This window comes from Natator depressus, chromosome 1 (assembly GCF_965152275.1).
Source record: "Natator depressus isolate rNatDep1 chromosome 1, rNatDep2.hap1, whole genome shotgun sequence".
Taxonomy (NCBI): Eukaryota; Metazoa; Chordata; order Testudines; family Cheloniidae; genus Natator; species Natator depressus.
In genome coordinates, this window is record NC_134234.1 from 50,718,784 (window position 1) to 50,733,869 (window position 15,086).

Here is a 15,086-nt window from a genome sequence, read left to right on the forward strand (position 1 = left end):
AACTGTGGATTCAGAACTTAACAGGCAATTCTGTCTCATGCATGTGGCAAAATAGACTATAGCTTGCTTATCTGCAAGTGACCTTTATTCACTCCCCTGTGCTTGATTGCAGGACTTTTTTTTAATCTAAGTAAAATAAGTTGATATGACACATGAGAAGCATATATACACATTATGAAGGTGCCATGCTTACAGCCACATCTCTGACTATAACCAGGCTTTATCTTTTAAAAACATTTCAGTCCACCTTTGAACTTAATGTTTTTGAGTGCCATAAAGTTCAACAAGATAAGCTTACTCTGACTTTGTTGAAGCATAAAACTTGTGGTACTGTCAAAACATCTTCTAATAAGTGTCTGTTTTCCCTTATTTATTTTAGGTTCTTGCCTACACAGAAGGCCTTCATGGAAAATGGATGTTCAGCGAGATTCGAGCTGTTTTTTCAAGACGTTATCTTCTCCAGAACACTGCTTTGGAAGTGTTTATGGCAAATAGAAGTATGTCTTTATGTTGTTCATTCATTTGGTATAAGGTATCTGCTTGTAGTTTTTATGGATGGTATCCATTCATCCCCAAATTAAAACTTTGTCGTTTGTTTTGAAAAATGCTATTTTCCTTCGGTAATCCCTCACACTTGTATTTATTCACTACATCTGATATAGAAAATATTTGCCAATGGGCCATTAATATGGATTTTAATTTGGCACTCTGACAGCAAGTTTGATGAATAAAGACTACACACTGAAGTTGGTAAATGCTGCTACTATTTTCCATGCTGTCACAGGGCATGGATCCTCTCCTATCTATTTTCCAGCAGAAACTGCACAGACTGCATGAGGTGTGCAGTCAGTGACCTTTTATTTCAAGTTCCCTCCACCAATATCACTTTAGTCCCCATACAACAATCTGTTTACAATATATGCAGTGCTTTTGGCCCTCTCCTCAGGACTTGGGGAGAACAGAGGTGTCCCTTTTCTGAAGCTTTTATGTGACTGGGCTTAGCTAGCCCTGTTCCTTTCTGTCTTTCCCCCTCCCCGGCACTTCCTTCCTGTGCCTCTTTATGAGACTTGGGCTGATGGCTAATTGAATGTTTATCCCACCCAACCTGCCAGTCTGATTACCCCAGTCAGTTTCCTCTGGAGGGGCACCTAATTAACAGCTGAGTGATCAGAGTGCAGGCTCATCTGTTCACTCCATGCACTCTGTCACACATGCATTATTGTTCAGAACTTTAAACAGATTTGCTTCTGCTATGTCCTCATACCCGTTGCTTTCATTTTCTGAAAATATTCTAGTGAAATAGCTTTACTAGCGCAAATACTCAACAACAACAACAAGGGGGGGGGAGGAGGAGGTTTAAGCCTGAGTGGCTGATATATGCCAAAAGTGATTTTTTTAATAGCTTAATTAACCAAGTGAAATTTTCAAATTTTATATTTCAAAATACAATTTGAAATTTGTACTATTATTTGTCCAAGTTGCCTATTTAGTTAACAAAATAGCATGTAATTTACAAAGCTAATCAATAACAGCACAAATGTTGACTATTCACAATGAACTGTTAATGAAAGATCTTCTGAGCTAGAATTTATTTGTTGAAAAAAGTGAATAATTTTGAATAATTAATTAATTTGAAATATTTGCAGTTCTGTTCATGAATAATTCAAAAATAGTAAAAGAGTTGACATCTGTCAAATAATTTTGTTTTGAATTATTTGGCTAGGTTTGCTCCACACAGTGTCTAGTTAGCTTGTTTGGCCCACAACCTTTATTGAAATAAATGAAGATGTCGAGTTTCAGAATTTATCTGAAAGTAAATCACTTTTCATACTATTTCTGTGATACTGCACATATTGATCTCCCAAACTGACAGAAACCAACTTGGAATCCAGTCCAATGGAAAAAGACCAAAATCCCCTAACCAACCCATTTCTCATGTGAAGAACTGAACTCAGACTTAGGGGTGCTTTAAACTGTACACAATAGTAAAGCCCATCTGTACTTTAATACTCACTACATACCATAGCTATCTCATCTCCAGCTCTGTGCTCACGTTTGGGATACAATACCTCCAGTTGACTCCTGCCATGTTGACAAACCAGAAAAATCTTTTCCACTAAGTGGGTCTCCAGAACACAATCCCCAAAATGCACACAGAACAACCATATACAATGATTTTACCACAAAAGTTTAATATAATCAGTAGCACCTATTAGTTTCTCTACTGGAAAGTGTTAAAACAGCACTGTCCCACCAGGCTTCTGAGGGGGAAAATTCCCTTCATGCTGAACAAAGCTAGGCTTCGAAGGATTAAAGTTTTATCAGTTGGTAAACATCAATTTTACTGGGGACACACAAATTCATGAAAAATATTTCTGTTGATGATCAAAATTTACAGATAGGCAAAGTAAGAAAAGTGCTTCTTGAGAATTTGTTAGACTTTGATTTTAAGGCTGTTTACTTTGTATATTTTGATATGTGATGTAGATCATTTGTATTTTAATGGTTATAAAGCTTTTACTTATTGAATTTCAACATCTTCTGTCATAAATAATTGTCTGATCACCCCATACTTTACGATATTTGTGAAAGTTAAAATATATATATATATATTTTTAAACATGCACCAGTTTTGCACATCTGTGAAAATTTAAGGAGATAAAGATTTAAAAAGCTTAAAAATTAACTTTGATATTATGTGTTGAAATTATAATAAAAATAGAATTCTGCCAAACCTAAAAATAGGTGTTGGAAGCGTGCCAGGAATTTCACTTCAACAAACATTATGAATTGGCCCAAACAATCAGTTTTCTAAAGGTGTAAATGCTACCTTGAAGCAGACTCGGGAACAGATGGTTGGTGAGGTGTGTGAACAGTCTAGTCAGTATGTGGGAGCAGTGATGTAAGTTCTGCCCTTCAGCTGAAGAGGGGAGGTATTCAGCCAGTCCCTGATCTGTCAAGTTTTGACTACACTAGTCACTGGACTAAATTCCATACAACCCATTGGAAGGCTCTACAACCTAACGATAGACTTGAATGTGTGACATACCACCCTTCCCCTGCAACACACAATCTATATTTCCTGCAAGATGGGGATACACATTAGTGCAAAATAAGATAATTAGCTTAACACTGTATTACTCAGAGCACAGAACATTTTCAGAAGCACCCATTCTCCAGCCTTGAGAATACTGAAAGTTTTAAAGACCCTTGGTTCACAGGAAGATGAATGTGTTAGCTGGATTATCTTTCCAAATGAATTCTGAGAAGCCTTTTGAAAATATATTGTGCATTATCTGGTAGAGAAACAGAGTTCTGTACTTTTGTGGTGTTTTAAGTCATGTTTTTTCTTCTTACCACAGCCTCGGTTATGTTTAATTTTCCTGACCAAGCAACAGTAAAAAAAGTTGTGTACAGCTTACCTCGTGTTGGAGTGGGGACCAGCTATGGTTTGCCGCAAGCAAGGTAATTGTCATTAAAATATTTCGTGCTGTATTGTGTTTATATGCTTGCAAACTAAGAATGGTTGATATTTGTGAATATTAAAATATCACTCCTGCTCGGGGTCTGGATTCCCATCACTTCAGGGTCTCTTGAGCAACAATATTTTTAACTTAATTATGTGTTATGTTGTTATAGAAAACCAGCATTATGTAAAAGTATTTTAAATCAGCAATTGTTTTTACCATTTTAGTAAACGAGCACACTCCAATGAGCAAACAGAATACAGCTGATTGAAATTGTTTGTTATTTAAACGCTGCTTTGTTATTTATTTGTTATTTAAACGGTGTGCTTGTTTGTTTTTGAGGTGACATTTTTGCAAAGATTGATGTGCTGCTTTGAGTATTAAAACTAAAGACATGAACTGAGGTCGGGCATATTTTGATTTTGCCAAACAGTTTTGCTTGGATTTTTTGCCTTTTCCAGTGGCTGAAGTGAAATAGAGCCCATTCCAGAACAGCCAATAGCCCAGTCATTAAGGTCCTCACCTCCAGAGCAGGGATTATAGTGTTAATAAGATAATTAAAAACAAAAATCCCAAAGCCATAGGAATGAACAAGATGAATACTCTTCCTTCCTCACACATTCCTAACTATGACTAGGACAAAAGTGACTAGTGATTTCAGGTGCCTGAATTTCTGGGTGCCCAGCTTGAAACACCTTAATGGGGCCTGATTTTGAGAAAGTATTGAGCACCCACCTTGGAAAATCTGGTTCCATTAAAGTGTCTCAAGTTGGGCACCTGTTAATTGAGGATAAAAGAGAAGTCACTTTTTAAAATCTTGGATCCTGTTATTTCTCCCAGAGTATAGAATTGCATCCCAGACCATCTTGATGAATAGCCATTCATGGACCTATCCTCCTTATCTAATTCTATTTAGAACCCAGTTATACTTTTGGTATTCTTCTTCAAGTAGTGTCCCTATTCGTGCTCCACTGTAGGTGTATCTGCACCCCATGCCCAACAAAGATACACCTACAATGGAGCAGCCATAGGGACACACATCTTGAAGAACCATTGTTACGGCACAAGGTGAGTAACTTCTTCACAATATCCCCTGGCAGTGAGTTCCACAGGTTGACTGTGCATTGTGTGAAGAAGTTCTTCCTTCTTCTTTGAGTAGTGTCCCTATGGGTGTTCCACTCTAGGTCCACTTGTGCCCCATGTGTGTCAGATCAGAGATTTTAAGTAGCAGTGTCTGTTTGGCCCATGCATGGACCCCCCGCAGCCTTGTGCCGTCCACCAAGATTATGTAGAGTTGCGTGGGTGAACCATTCTCAGTTCCTTCTCAGCTGTCTCAGCCTGAGACGGAGCTTCAGCAGCATTTGAGTTGAGCTTACCTCAACTGTAATTTTCTATCATTCTCAATAGTTAGTGTTAGTTCTTCAACTTTCCTTTGTGTTAGTTAGCAGAAGTAATTTTATAATTTAAAAAAACTTTAAATAAAAGATTTTACTTATACTTTTAGGATAAGGACCATTGTCCCTCCATCCATTTTTCTTTGTTTCTCCCCCTCAGGAGAATTTAAACCCTGGGAGGGTGTCCACAGTTCTCCTGGTTTAAATGTTGCCTTTCATGCTGAGAGGCTATCCCAATCAGTGACGGACACTCCCAGTGAGTTCACTGCCTTGGGGTGTCACACATTCCCCAAAAGTGTAATTTCTGTCTGCAATTAAAGTTGAGGGCTAGAAAGAACTGGGAACTTAAACTACATCTCCTTATGATGGAGAGTTTGCTTTGATCAGCCTCTGACCGCAGCCAGGGTACTCCCCTGGTACAATGATTTCGAAACAGGTCGACTGCTTCTACCTCCTCGGTGCAACACTCCCTTAGAGCATCAAAGAGGAAATCCCTGGAATCCTCTCAAAAGGACTCTAGAAAGCAGTCTTGCTTTGGCACCTACTGATCTCCGACTTGGTACCAACGAGGCTGCAGGTTCTAAAGGTTCTGGCTCTGAAAAATCGGTATCATCAGGTGATTGGGCTGGTGCAGAGAAGACCAGTTCTTCTAAATCAGTACTAACAGTCTCTACTAGGACCTCAGTACGCAGCCCTTCGGCTCTGCAAAAGACCAGACTGACACCTACTGATTATTCATCATAGTGCATGAGACCTTTGGTACCATCAGCACCATCTGCCACCGTTACCTCTGCCCAGCTTGTCTCATTAGTACCATCCACTGTTCCAGTACCTCAAAACAAGGAAGTTTTGTTTCATGGTCTCTGTGTGTATATAATGTCTTCTGCAGTTTCCACGATATGCTATGCATCCGATGAAGTGAGCTGTAGCTCACGAAAGCTCATGCTCAAATAAACTGGTTAGTCTCTAAGGTGCCACAAGTACTCCTTTTCTTTTTTCTTTTTACGAGTACCTCAAGAGTTTCAATTTCCTCAGGACTTGGCAGTAATAGAAACACCTGAATCTCTCATTCGGTACCGACCCACTCTCAGTTTTGACCCACCTCTCAATCCCTGAAGATTTTCCCAGTACCAACTGAGTTTCTGCCTTTCTTTATGATTGCTCCACCTCTACTAAGTGATGTTGATGAGGAAGACAATGGGGACTTTTCCTCAGTCTCCCACATTTCTGTCCAGCACTCTCCCTTCCATTATCATTGAACTCTCTATCCTGAGACCTCTAAGGAGTTGGGTGATCCTTGTGAGAGTCATGCTCCACCTGGCTGATATGGCCACCTTTGGGTGCCTCCACGCTTGATCAGTGGCAGTACTAGGACCATTGGACAGCTTATCTCAAGGGCCCCTAATGTTTCTCACCAGGAGAAGAGCAGACAGTCCTCACCAGCCTCCCTCTCTAGGGTTCCTGATCCACAAGAGGAGACCTTTGAGGAGCAGGAAGTGAGATTGGACAAAGAGAATACCTCTGCAACTAACATCTCTTCCCCCTTCCCAGATGAAGCTGTCATGCCTGCTCCACTGTCCTTGTCTGATGATTATAAACAGTTCCAGGACCTCATTAAAAAGATAGCGGAATCTTTGCAAATTCCACTGGAGGACGTCGCAGCATAAATTACTTCACATTCTGTACACTTCATCATCTGCCCGCATCGCACTACCTATTCATGAGGAATTGATAGACCCTGCAAAAATAATTTGACATAGCCCGGGTACAGTACCACCCACCTGTAAGAAGGCAGATAAAAAATATTATGGCCTCTCCAAGGACTCTGAATTTGTGGTTGATGCTGAGAATGAACATGGCAGAGAGCATGATGCTAAATCGACTCCATACAATAAAGACTTAAAGCATCTTGATTTGTTTGGGTGTAAGTCATTTTCACTGGCTATGTGACCATTAAAGATTGCCAATTATCAAGCCCTCGTAGTGAAATACAGCCATACTGACTATTCAAAGTCGAATGCATATATTGAGCATCTACCAACAGACCAGCGGGAGCAGTTCCAGGTGGTCATCGTTGAGCAGGGGTGGCCAACCTGTGGCTCCAGAGCTGCATATGGCTCTTCAGAGGTTAATATGTGGCTCCTGGCATAGGCACTGACCCTGAGGCTGGAGCTACAGATACTAACTTTCCAGTGTGCTCACTGCTCAACCCCCTGCTCAGGCCCAGGTCCTGCCACCACTCTGCCCCTTCCCCCAAGCCTGCCATGCCCTCACTCCTCCCCCCTCACCACCAGAGCCTCCTGCGCACTGAAAAACAGCTGATTGCGGTGGGCGGGAGGCATGGAGAGGGACCCGTAGGCGCTGATTGGTGGGGCTGCCGGTGGGCAGCGCTGGGGGATGGACAGGGGTAGTGGATGGGGGGCTGCTGACATATTACTGTGGCTCTTTGGCAATGTTCATTGGTAAACTCTGGCTCCTTCTCAGGCTCAGGTTGGCCACCCCTGTCGTAGAGGGTCAACTGCTCACAAGAACATCTCTCCAGGCCTCTCTCTGGGTGCCGCTGATACATCTGCTGATTCTATCACCTCGGTGATAGTCATGAGGAGGGCCTCCTGGCTTCAGCTCTCTAGTTTTCTAAGGGAAGTCCAAAGTACAGTTGAGGACCTTTCTTTTGACAGATTTAAGTTGTTTGTGGAAAAAATGGATGAATCCCTGCATACCTTAATTCAGAATTGAAATACTTGATTTAGTAATTTTTAATTTGTAAGAGTGCAAAAATCAAAGTGAATTGGTAAGAGATGCTTTATTGTGCTTCGCTGTTAAAGATGTCCTTGCACCTTAAGTTGAAATTGTGCGGGCCATAGTCCATAATATAAAACAATACCTCAAGTTATTAGGGGGGAAAATACAAATGATGAAGTCACTTGATGAAGAACAACATCTCTTTCAGCTGGCATGGTGACTCAATTCACTGTCAGCTCAGTACTGCCTCTTGTTCTGTATCAGTGACTTAGTTACGGATTTCCAAACCTCAGTCAAGCTAGTTGTAGACATTGCTCTTGGTGAAAGGAGAGGTGGAGAAAATCAAATTGGATGTCATTTTAGCATAAAGAGCCTTTTACAGCTTTGATTAAGAGTGAACATTGACTATTCCTCAGTCAGAAAGAGCCTGTGACATTTCCAAGCCTTTTCTTCCCAGGTGTTGTCTTTTTAGTGAGGTACTAATGGAGATTTTGTATCAGACAGCTTTGGGGATAATTAAGTGGAAAATGAATGTAATAAAAGAGCTTCTACCACACTTATGTAGTAACTTTTTTCCTACAAAGTGTCATAAGGATATTTAGTAAATCTATCTAGAACACTGTACCGCTCTACAAGTTGGAATATCTTACTGTATATCAGCGGTCTGCCTGCAATCTGCACAATAAGGTATTGATCTGATGGGAATTTACTATCTTCCAAAAAGCCAGGATAGCAGATCCATATGAACATCTTCACATTTGTGATAGCATTTCCGAAAAGAGGTGTAGTTTGATCAAAGATGGGAGGATTTAGCAAAACATATAGCAGTAGGTTCTTCCTGTGCTACCTGAAACAAGTAGGTATGGAACCAATTTATTGTGCATAATTTATTTCAGCCCCTGCTGAAATAACTTACACTCTTTGAAATTCCTTAGATATATAGTCAATAGGGAGCTTTCTGGGTACATTTGCTTTCCTATGTGTTTAAGTTAAATCAGATATTCAAATGCAAAATGTAGCACTCATGGACATTTTGTAGATTTGTGAGAATCCCTTGGAGACTTTGGGTCAAGTTAAAATAAATTAGTAGATTGTACTGATCTTTATTTATTATTATTTGTAGTATTTTATTTATTTATTTTAATTAATGAATGTATTTTTTGTATCTGATAGTACACACAGTGTCTTAGGGGAAGAGCTTACACTTTACAAACTAATTATTAATCTATGTATAATTTATATAAGTTACTAATATGCTTAATCAGTTCTTCACATTGTTTCAGAAGGCTGTGGGGGGGGACACACAACATAATGGAAATCTCTTGTAAAATAATCTGAGCATTGTATGCTGCATATTTGTCAGATGTATTGTACCATTGGATTCCCTAGATTTTGTAGAGAAATAAGAATATAAAAACTGGCAACAGTTCAGCAGCTGCTGAAGAGAGATGGATGCTAAGGTTTTCAAATAAGTGTGCAGGTAGTAAGCACCACTATTTTTCGCAAATCACTGGTAATTTATATCCACAAGTCAAGGTAACTGTGCGTTCAAATTAAGCATACAAATATTCATTCTCTGATCTGTAAATTGAGTCCCACTCTATATGCAGGTATGTAAACATCTGTGTGTGCAAATATATGGCTCACATTTTCAATAATGACTAATGTTTTTGCCCAACTTGACACTTTTAAAGGGGCCAGATATTCAGAAAGTGCTGAGCAACCATCTTCTGAAAATCAGCCACTTAAAAGTGTCTTAAGGTGGGCATCCAGAATTTGTGAAACATCAGATCACTAGTCGCTGTTGAAAATGTAGGCCACAAATAATTAAATAAAATTTATATATATTTATTCATAGTTGGTCAAACTTTTCAGAGCCTCCCATTTTAATTGCATATTGTTTATTTTACTTATAATAAAAGTTGCAGTTACTATAATGTTTTATGTTATTTTTCACCAATAAAATGTGATTGGGAAAATTGTGGATTGGACAAGAATAAGGCATATAGTAGACACTAGAAAGCAGGGATTTAACACTATTTGGCAGAAAGGTGGATCTGAAACCTCAGCCTCAGAAACTCAAATAATAGATGTTCTGGTGACTTTGCAGCATTGAATTTTTTGTCTTTTGTTTCTTTAAAAGGGCAGCATACACATAAGCCTGAATACATGTCAGCTAAATTAACATCTTTAGACCTGACTGGTTCCTTTGGAGCCATTATGGACTATTATTTCAGCCATCTACAGACTGAGAAATCTCTGAGCAGGACTCTTTACAACAGCAGAGATATTAGTGTTTGAGTCAAGAATCCATATACTAAACTGTGTCCAAAAGGGCCTAGATGTCACAAATTGTAATATAAAAGTCCCTAAGTATAAACTTATACAAACACCCATAAAGCCAGGGGCCAATATAGCTAAGGTTGAGGTCAGTAACAGAATACGGTCTATCATAAATGTGATCATACTGTATTTCTAAAAGGTATCTTTTTCAAATAGCAATATCTTCATTTTAGAGATCTGTAAATACATAATTATATTTTTCACTTATAAATATATGTACACAATATTTTTATATATGTGGGTATTAATATGGGCCTTAGAACTGTAATATCTGAGCATTTCCAAAGTATTTAAGACTAGAAATAACAATCTCATTCTTCCTTTCTGGCTTATAGGGGACATAGCTTGCTTAGTTTATTGGATTTATTTGCTTCTGTGTGAAAGAGAGTGTGTATATGTGTATGTAAAGAACTTATTCAGGACAAATTAAGTCAAAGAAAGGAGTATTGAATTAATTTTGAAAGTGGTGAGGTACACAGGCACTCTTTTGTAGGAATAAGTTCCAGAGACTTGGTCAAGCTGCTGTGAAAGTTCTGTTTCCTGCAGACTCAAATCTCCCCTTTTTAGTCAACAATTATATTTTTCCATTGAAATGTAGCTGTTGTGGGCGTTCATGCTCATGGAGCTCAACGCAATCTCTTAGACAGCTAGCATTATTCCTATGGAGGGACGGAGATTATAGACTTAGCAACCTGTATGTGTTGCTAAGATGATGGGCTACTACGTTTTATAACGTTTAGAGTATGTCTCCACTAGGAGCTGGGGGTGTGATTCCCAGCTTGAAGAGACATATGCGTATTAGTGCACATTGAGCTAGTGCACTCAAATAGTGTAGCTGTAGTAGCAGAAGCAGCAGCAGGAGGGAGTAGCGGCTCTGAGTACAAACCTGTCCAGACACCGTGAGTATGTACTTGGGTAGCTGCCTTTGCTACCATGGCTACACTACAGTTTTTGGCAATGAGTGCGAGCATATTTCTTCTGGAGGTGGGAACCACACCAGAGTTCCGACTATAGACATACCAACAGAGCTTTATGAGGTGTAGCTTCATTACTAGATAGGAATCTCAGTAATAAAGTCTGGAAGTCATAAATATGGGGTTATTATGGCTGTGTATTGGAGCTAAAATGTGTACTTTGGTAACTCTGTTTGGGACAGTGACTGTGTCTAACTCTGTTTGTACAATGTGTTGTATAATAGGACCCTCATCCTTCATTGGACTGTGGATGCTACCACAGCATAAAAGTTTATTATTTATTATTATTATTAATTAATTAATTAATTAATACCTGCCCTGAAGTTCAGTTCTCAGGATTTGCAAGCAAACACCACTCTTAATTTTGAATACAGTTAACGCCAACAGTTAAAGGGAATAATTCCTGCCTTTTTCCACACCACCCTCTTTTCTTTCCTCAACAAACCCTGCCCTCGTTACAGTAAATATAAGGTAAAGTCTCTGGTGTTGGAGCTTGTTGGGGTTGAAAGCAGGGGTAGGCAGGCTGCAGGGAGGGGATTCACTAACTTCATTGGTGTGTAAATATCCTCCATCTGTGATTCTGGAATATATTGCACTCAAAGCCATCTTTCATTCACCTTAATGTATTTATCCTCAAAATAACCCTGTGATATATGGAAATAGTGTTATCCTATTTTAAAACTGGAAAACCAAGGCACAGAGGATTTAGCATTTTTAGCAGTGCTATAGCAGTGCTAAAATAAAATATATAGAGATTTCTGTATAAGAAATATTTATTGTTCAAATAAGAGTGGTAGTGTTTTGTTGACTTCATTAAACAAAATAAAAAGGCTTTGAGACACCGTCAAGTAAATCATACCAATAAGTTTGCTCTGTATTTTAAAATTTAACAAGTCTCTTAAAATAAACATTCTTTAAATTTAATTCCCAGGAGAATATCTCTGGCCACTCCCAGACAGCTTTATAAGTCCTCCAACATGACTCAGCGCTGGCAGCGACGGGAGATTTCTAACTTTGAATACTTGATGTTCCTCAATACTATAGCCGGTAAGGTTCTAACTCTTTTTTAATCCCTCATAATATGTTTATGTTTGTCAAAATCTTGAGTACCGTGACTTGATAGAATATATTTATCCCTCTGGAATTCAGCTGCAGTTTTATGATAGATTCTGAAACACTCACATTAAATTTTATCAGAAAACGCACAACCTATCACTGAGGCTTTAGATTCATTTATTGTTGTGAAGGTAGTTCCTTGCTCTGTTTCTGCCATTTCCTCTGCTGACAGCTTTGTCTGAAGCTTTATTAGAGTCAACAAACCATTGCCAGAGTGTGTCTGGAAATAATAATGGGAAAATGTAATTTCGCTACTTTGTCATTCTCAGCACCAGCAACTAGACAGCAGAATAACAACAGTATTCTGCCTAGTACAGTTGTCACCTGGATTGTGGTATGATTAGATTACAGCGTCTTTTCTCTTTTAGTTCTTTGTACTGAATTATAATATCAGATTAGGTATTTAAAATGAGAAATAACTTCTATAGATATCCATTCTTTATTAGTAAAAGAAGAGTTTTTCTGGCAGTTGTCACTAATTAAACAGTAATAGTGGCAATCCCACTTCCATCTTCCTGTTTTCTATATATTGATAACAGGAGTGATTTGAAATGTAAAAAGATGCAGCTTTCTGTATGATATACAAAAAATGTACCGAACACCAGTCACTGTTGTTTCTCCAGCAGCACAGCATATAAATTGCTCATGAATCTCACCATAGGAAAACTTTCTCATGTATCCCACACCAGTGAGCTCTAATTGTGAATAAAACTAACTCCACCAAGCATATCAACATCATTTTGTACTCCAGTGTTACAGTTGACACACCGCTTGACTTAGTTTTCATTTTCATGCTTGAGATGGTCCTCCCTAATATGTTCCTCAGGCCAGAGAGCTGAAGGAACTCATGTATCCAAAACCAGGTTTAACACCTCACCTGTTCATTTACTCTGACTAGAACTGGGTGAATTTTTTCACGCCAATAATCTATTTGCCAAAAAAAGCCAAATAATTCACCAAATAATTTTGGCGCCACAATTTTTTATTTTTCATTTTGGGGGGGACGAGATGGGGTGGGGGGAATAGATTCACAAAACCACTAGAGAAGAAAGAAGGAAATATGGCGGTTCTGCTGTGAACCGCTTTTGCCCAATAGTTCAGTGATTAGAGCACTTATCCAGGAATCCCAGGATCAAATCCCAGTTCTGCTAGATATGAGTCAGAGACTAGAACCCAGATCTTCCACCTTCTAAGTGAATGCCCTAACCACTAGGCTATAGGAAGATATTCTGGAGTAGATCTCAATCTTTTCTGTTGAAATTGTTCTACTTTCTTTGTATAATAATTAAATATTAACTGGAGCAGGGAATGGAACCTGCGTGTCCCCTTTCCCAGGTGGGTTCCCTAACCACCAGGCTCTAGAGTCATTCAGTCTCTCTATGATTCAATAAATATTAAATTATATATACAAAGTACACCAGCTCCAACAGAAGAGACTGAGGGGCCCCTGTGAGCTATTGAAGTGTTATCATGATATACTGGAAAACTGAGACACAGAGTGTAAATGACTTGCTCTGTGCCACACAAGGAGGTCTGTTGTAGAACTGAGAATCTAACTCAGATATCCTGAGTCCCAGTCCAGTGCATTAACCACAAAACCATCCTTCCTCCATAATTTCCTTATTATGTTTTTAATATCATTCTTTCAGCAGCTTTTTTAAATAACATCTGTTTCTAGCCCCTTTGAATCACAGAATCGTAGGACTAGAAGCGACCTTGAGAGGTCAACTCGTCCAGTCTCCTGCACTCATGGCAGTACTAAGTATTATCTAGACTATTCTTGACAAGTGTTTGTCTAACCTGCTCTTAAAAATCTCCAATGATGGAGATTCTATAACCTTCCAAGCAATTTATTCCAGTGCTTAACCACCCTGACAGTTAGGAAGTTTTTCCTAATATCCAAACTAAACCTCCCTTGCTGCAATTTAAGCCCATTGCTTCTTGTCCTATCGTCAGAGGTTAAGAAGAACAATTTTTCTCCCTCCTCCTTGTAACAACCTTTTACGTACTTGAAAAAGGTTATGATAGCCCCTCTCAGGCTTCTCTTTTCCGGACTAAATAAACCCAATTTTTTCAATCTTCACTCACAGGTCATGTTCTAGACCTTTAATCATTTTTGTTGCTCTTCTCTGGACTCTCTCCAATTTGTCCACATCCTTCATGAAATGTGGTGCCCAGAACCGGACACAATACTCCAGTTGAGGCCTAATCATCACAGAGTAGAGCGGAAAAAGTACTTCTTGTGTCTTGGTTACAACACTACTGCTAACACATCCCAGAATGATGTTCACTTTTTTTGCAACAGCGTTACACTGTTTAAATTTCAAATTGCTTTTGTAGTGAGCCAATCTCCCTGGACATTCAATAACAGATTTAAAAGTAGTCATTCTTCAACAAAAAAACTTCAGAAACAGACTTCAAAGAGAAACTGCGGAGCTACAATTCATTTGCAAACTTAACACCATCAATTTGGGTTTGAATAGGGACAGGAGTGGCTGGCTCACTAGAAAAGCAATTTTCCCTCTCTTGGTATTGACACCTCCTCATCAATTATTGGGAGTGGACCACATCCACCCTGACTGAATTGGCCTTCAACATTGGTTCTCTACTTGTAAGGTAACTCCCTTCTCTCCATGTGCCAATATATATTTCTGCTTGTATCTGTAATTTTCACTCCATGCATCTGAAGAAGTGGATTTTTTACCCACGAAAGCTTATGCCCAAATAAATCAGTTAGTCTTTAAGGTGCCACCGGACTCCTCATTGGTTTTGTGGATACAGACTAACATGGATACTTGCTTCCTAGGAAGTCATTTCCCATTTTGTATGTGTGCAACTGATTGTTCCTTCCTAAGTGGAGTACTTTGCATTTGTCCTTATTGAATTTCATCCTATTTACTTCAGCCCATTTCTCCAGTTTGTCGAGATCATTTTGAATTTTAATCCTATCCTCCAAAGCACTTGCAACCCCTCCCAGCTTGGTATTGTCCACAAACTTTATATGTATACTCTCTGTGCCATTATCTAAATCATTGATGAAAATATTGAAC

General features: G+C 39.0%; 1 protein-coding gene across 6 annotated transcripts in view; it reads left to right on the forward strand.

Annotated features, from left to right (window-relative positions):
- Nucleotides 1–15,086, forward strand: part of NBEA (neurobeachin) — an 844,329-nt gene that overhangs the window by 696,334 nt on the left and 132,909 nt on the right. For all 6 annotated transcript variants that reach the window (XM_074959554.1, XM_074959563.1, XM_074959572.1 and 3 more), the window contains 3 exons: nt 380–497; nt 3,363–3,465; nt 11,852–11,967. In XM_074959554.1, coding sequence (XP_074815655.1) covers nt 380–497; nt 3,363–3,465; nt 11,852–11,967 — 337 coding nt within the window. The remainder of the gene's footprint in view (nt 1–379; nt 498–3,362; nt 3,466–11,851; nt 11,968–15,086) is intronic.